Here is a 6,000-nt window from a genome sequence, read left to right as displayed (position 1 = left end):
CAGTCCTTTTAATGTCCTTTTCAAGCTCCCACCGTCAGGTTTTCCGTGGTCTCCCTCTCTTTCTTTGACCGTGGGGGTTCCAGTTCAGGGCTCGACGGCCAATGCTACCAGGTGGTTTGCATAGCGTATGGCCAAGCTATCTCCATCTCCTTGGTCGAATGTCCTCTTCCACTGGCGTTTGCTGTGTCCTTGCCCATAGGTTCTCATTGCTGATAGTATCTGGCCAATGGATTTTTAGGATTCTACATGTAAGCACTGATTAATAAAGGTCTGGATCTTCTTCATAGATGCCTTGGTTGTCCGCCATCTTTCTGCTCCATACAACAATACCGACTTAACGTTTGAGTTAAACAAACGTACCTTGGTGGTTGTACTGATTACTCTGGAGCTCCAGGCCTTTTTTAGGATGTTAAATACTGATCGTGCCTTGCCGATCCTAGTTTTCACATAAATTGCATCTGTTCCCCCACTTTTGTCCTTTACACTACCCAAATAGGTAAAAGACTCAACTTTCCCCAGTTCCTCTCCCTCAATTTTGACTGGCTCATCAGTGCCTCCATAGATCCTCAGGATCTTTGTCTTCTGTTTATTGAGTGTCAGTCCTACATTGTACTTGCGCTGAGGTGCGCTGCAGGTCCAATGTTTTTTCCTGCATCTGCTAATGGTTGTGTGACAGAAGCGCTAGATCGTCCGCAAAGTCCAGGTCATCCAACTGTGACCACAAGGTCCACTGGATCCTGTTTCTTTTCCAGTTTGTGACAGCTCTCATGATCCAGTCTATAGCCAAGATAAACAGAAAGGATGACAGCAGGCATCCCTGCCTCACACCGGTCTTCAAACTTCTCTGTCAATTTCCCCTCATGAACCACTCTACAAGACAAGCCCTCATAAGAGTTCTGAATCAGATTGACGACCTTCATGGGTACACCATAATGTCAAACTAGCTTCCATAATGTCTCCCTGTCTAGGCTATCGACAGCTTTCTCGTAGTCAACAAAATTCACGTAAAGGGGGGAGTTCCATTCAATTGATTGTTCCACTATTATTTGCAGTGTTGTCATCTGGTTGATACATGACCTGCCTGGCCTAAAGCCAGCTTGCTGGTCCAGGAGGCTGAGATCTACCAGTCCTTTCAACCTTTCCAAGATTCAGTACTTTCCGTGGCACTGACAGGAGTGTGATTCCTCTATAATTTGAACATAGGCCAAGGTCTCCTTCCTTATGAACTTGATCAGGAGTCCTTCCTTCCATTCTGAAGGGATCTCTTCCTCCTCCCAGATTTTCTCAAACAATCCATAGAGCATCTCAGCAAGCATCTCGGGATCTACATTGTACCTTGAGTGCTTCCGAATCTAAAAGACAGCGTGACATAAACTATATTTTTGTATGATATCCCTTTAATACATTGTAGCTTTGATCTGTGTGAACCAAAAATGCGTAAAAAAGGAAAGTCTTTGGAGGCAATCAAAATGTATTGGCCAAAAAGTAGCAAAAAAGGAAAGTATATATTAGCCAAAAAGTAGCAAAAAAGGAAAGTCTTTGGAGGCAATCAAAATATTGGCCAAAAAGTAGCAAAGTGAGGTGACATCTGCAAACATCAGTCATGTTTAACATGTTATTCATTTAGCCACAGCAGCCACCAGTTTGAAAGAGTCAACTCGGACCAACTAAAAGTCTGGGAAGTTGCTAGCAATTATTGTTTGCAAATAAATTAAAGAAAGGAATGAAAGAGGCTTTCAACTGTTTTTCCTGTTTTTCCAACGAGACGTGCCTTTTAGGTCTTGCCTGCCTTACTTGAATATGCACTAGATCGGTTAAATCGAAAAGGAAAAGTTTGCACAATGACCTAAAAAATTGACCTTTTTCAAAAACGGATAAATGCTGCTTCCTAAAAAGATACCTCGTCCTGTTTCCCCCTAGAAATCGCCAAGTAAAACTGCTTTTCCACGCTCGTGCTTGAACTGGCTTGTGTAAGAGCATGTAAACACAATAGGAAACGATTGGCTTGTCACACACTCCTGCATTGCGACGTGCAATGCGTTAGTGTATCACGATACACAACTTGAGGATCCACTTTGATACCAAACCGAGAGCTCAAACGTAAATCACAGATCGATCTTTTAATAGCAAATTAATGTACAATGCAGAAACTCGCTTAAGCAATTATATATACATAGTTGACACGTTTCTGGGGGTCTAACACTATCAAGGACAAAATGAATTCTCGTTTGAAGCTATTTCCTTTAACAAATTCCCCTTCTTTTCAAAGGCAACTACCCATAGATAATCGTTTGACCGAGTCTGCAGGTCTTCAGTGATGCTGTGATGAGGATTTATTTCCACAATCAATGGTGTTTGAATTTGGGTCACCGGTATCCTTTCAGAGGTCAAAGCTCTCATAAATAATGGTCTTGCCGAAACAAGTTGGTAGTACTGCAGCCATAACATACTTGTCCAATAGGAGAGTTTTGCCCCACAAGTTTCTGCTCTCGTTTGAGTTCAATGTGTTAGCATTTGAAGGGATAAATGATCAAAACCACAAAAGCCATATATCATGCTCATCTTTTCCCTGGGATAATCGAAGCAATCTGACAAGAAGTAATTAACTCGTCAAAAAAGTCTGACAGCGGTCTATTGTCAATGGACCAATCCAAATTTCTTGTTGCTGGTGTAACAGGGAATCCTGAACATTTTGATCACAGAAGATCGTGCAGTCCATGTATCTCACTCTATCACCATTCTCCCCTTGGCTCACTTGCGTGACCAAAGCGGGCGGTTCAACTAACTCAGAATGGACTGCGAGGAGTCTATAATAAAATAATGTGATGTGAAGTGTGTGTAGTAAAGGTTCAGGTATTTTTCTTACAGTTCATGAAAATAAAGGGAACAAAAGACGAAAGATTTCTTATGAGATTGTCAGTGCAATTGATCAAACAGGTCAGTTGAGTTTTTAAAGTAACATGTTGCTTTAGTTGTCATCCTAAACTCTACTGTTATTTAAAGTAAAAGGTTTATCCGGTTAAATATTAAGGTGATTCCTCAGAAAAAAAAGTTGTCGAATGATTTTCTTGAAACTTTACCTGAATGTTCCCAACTAACCTGTTTTAGGAACTACAATAAAAAAGAGAAGTTGCCGTGCTTGCTTAAGAGATATAATAGGCCAATCTTACCCCATCAATGCCTGTGCTGATACTAATCACGCGCATTATTTCATCAGCTCAGGGTACATTTTGCGATAGCTAGACGAGAGAGTTTTTAAAGTAACACTTGAAAAAACACCTGACAGGTAGAAAGTTTAGAGCACATGGAACACTCCTATATAGTTTATGGAAAAATCACTCAACTTAAAACAACATTGACTCAAAACGTTTCTCAAGTCGTTGTTTTCAAGATCATCATTTACATCCCTGGGTAAGGGTCTTTCTGTACATTTTTAGCTACAGTGTATATTTTTTTTCCTTCCGATAAATTTGTAAAAAAAATTTTTGATTTAAAGGGGATAATTTGTACACCAAAATGATCATCGCAGCAGCAATAAAAAATATAGGTCACCATGCTCGTTTAAGAGTAAAACGTACACCATCGTACCTGACTATCTTGATTATTGTAGATCAAAACAACAAAATTCATCATGTTCTCAGAACGCAAAGAGATAATTACATGTATGGGTCTGTCACAAAATCTCTCATGTTTTGGGAACAGTTTCATTGTGTACTGTATAGTCGACTTTCGCCATATTTACAATGTTGCAAATTTGACCAATGTATAAATATTGACACACCATATACGCAGTACAGGATGCGCAGTGCAATACTGAGGAATCACCTTAAACCAGGTTTCTCCACAATGACTACTTAAGCTGTTTCATTTTGAGAGCAATCTGATCTTTTGCTTAGAAAATAATCATAATTGTCTTATGTCTGCAGTTCTGAAATATGGCTTTCGAAAATCTCTGTTTTATGGCACATGCACTCTTTAAGTCCTAAGAAGATAAAAAATATTATTGTACGAACTTGTGACCTGCCAGCTGCTGAACAGTGTGCAGTGCAATACCATGGTCCAGGGTTAGAGTCACATTCAAGCCTTTCTTTTTTTCACGGTGCTTTGCGTCCACTCCTTAATTAAGGAGGCTCGAAAGGGTTTTTCATTGCTATAGTATTTTGTGAAACGATGAAAGATACCAAAGAAGGGTATTTCATAGACCCTATGCAAAAATGGCTGCCTTTAAATTATTCTTTTGTTCATATTTAAAATAGCCCAACTAACTTCGTTCGGGATAACAAATTCTTTAGAATTTTTGTCTCAAAAACTACACTGTAGGTTAGTTGGGCTATTTTGAATATGAACAAAAGAATAATTTTAAAGGCAGCCATTTTTGCATAGGATCTATAATGTAGGCAAATTATAAATATCTTTGCAAATCTATTATTAGGTTAAGGGCACTTATGACGTCATATCGGTTACCATGGCAACATGCCAGGTCCACAAAAAGGCCCTCTAAATTACAGTGTTTGAAAATTATCTGAAAAACCAATTTGGTGACCTATCGTTTTTATTTCTTTGCAGGAAATCTCCCTAAGTTAATTAACTTCCTGGAGACTGTGACAAAAAATTATTTAGTAGAATTTAAGATACATCGAAAAAAGCATTTTATAGTTTACAGAAAATTGTACTAGATAACTTTCCCTGAAACCTTTTTTATTTGAAGTGCCATTGTGAATGATAAGTGCATGCAAAAAAATCAAGATAGGTCACTGAGCAAAATTTCGAGATCAAAACAATTTTTTTTGACAGGTTTTATTTTCGGTTTGCTCAAGTTTATGCCATATTTTCACTTCCAGTGTGTTGTGTGCGCTAGTTTTGATAGAAATTTTGGTTTATTCAGCTGATGCGTGTTTCTTCATTATGGCGCGTGTAGGTTACATGTGCGCGCAGCTAAAAACCCTTTAGAGCCTCCTTTAGTTGTTTTGTCAAGTGTGCTGTATAATATTATATGTACGAAGCTCCAATACATGTATATGACTTTCATGTAATGTAGTCTCACCATCATGAAAACAGACCAATTGGGCCTTACAAATTATGTAGATGATGAACAATAGAGTTTGTCATACCTCCCAACTCAAATACGTTTTTTGATTGGAGGAGAACGTGTCACGTGTCGTTGGTCAAAACTTCATGACACCCTAGGGCAACAACAACTTGAACTTTCGACTCACACGTGATCAGGTTGTGCACCTTTGAAATGGCGGCAAATCTGTACGCCAGCCGACGTCAAGCAAATAATTTTTATCTGTGTATTGTTCTATTTTGAGTTGACCTCAATGTTTCCCTCGGCTTCGCCTCGGGGAACATTGAGGGTCTCGGGGAAACAAAACTCACTGTTTCCCTTGGGGCCAGTCATTAAGTGCTTAATGTACTGACCTCCAGAATTAACTATATATATTTGGTATTAAAAATCCCTGGACTTTAATAGAATGGAAAATTATCAGCGGTTGAATTCAAAATAAGTTAGACAATTCCTTACATTAATTTTGAAGGGGATCTCATCTCTTTGTTTGATGATGATGACATTGATGAAGTTAAGCAAGAGAGGAATGAAGTAAGTATTATGCTGTGATTCAGTTTTCCAGTTATTTGCAATGAAAACCACACTTAGAATCTCACTTAGTAATAATAATAATAATAATAATAATAATAATAATAATAATAATAATAATAATAATAATTGACAGCTGTGTTCTGTGGGGAGCTTCAAAGGTTTGTTTGCAGAGACTGTCAATTATATGGTCGAGCCCTCTATCGGACTTCCACAAAGTCTTAGCATCTAATCAATATGCACTACCAGTTGTCACCTACCCTATGTGGACACTAACAAGGCCGCTCGCAGATCTACAACAACTCGATCGCGAAGCTCGCAAGATCATCAAAGAGAATGGAGGCTACCATCCACTCGGTTCAACCGAGTTGCTATACCTACCAAGGAAGTGTGGAGGCCAGGGA

At 38.9% G+C, this 6,000-nt stretch overlaps 1 protein-coding gene across 3 annotated transcripts in view; it reads left to right on the top strand.

Moving 5' to 3' along the window:
- Positions 1 to 6,000, top strand: part of LOC137997036 (transcription initiation protein SPT3 homolog) — a 42,351-nt gene that overhangs the window by 25,045 nt on the left and 11,306 nt on the right. For all 3 annotated transcript variants that reach the window (XM_068842739.1, XM_068842741.1, XM_068842740.1), the window contains 2 exons: positions 2,869 to 2,937; positions 5,538 to 5,599. In XM_068842739.1, the coding sequence (XP_068698840.1) occupies positions 2,869 to 2,937; positions 5,538 to 5,599 (131 nt within the window). The remainder of the gene's footprint in view (positions 1 to 2,868; positions 2,938 to 5,537; positions 5,600 to 6,000) is intronic.

This window comes from Montipora foliosa, chromosome 3 (genome assembly GCF_036669935.1).
Source record: "Montipora foliosa isolate CH-2021 chromosome 3, ASM3666993v2, whole genome shotgun sequence".
Lineage (NCBI taxonomy): Eukaryota > Metazoa > Cnidaria > Anthozoa > Scleractinia > Acroporidae > Montipora > Montipora foliosa.
The sequence above is the reverse complement of the archived record's forward strand: the minus strand, read 5'-3'. Positions and strand labels throughout refer to the sequence as shown.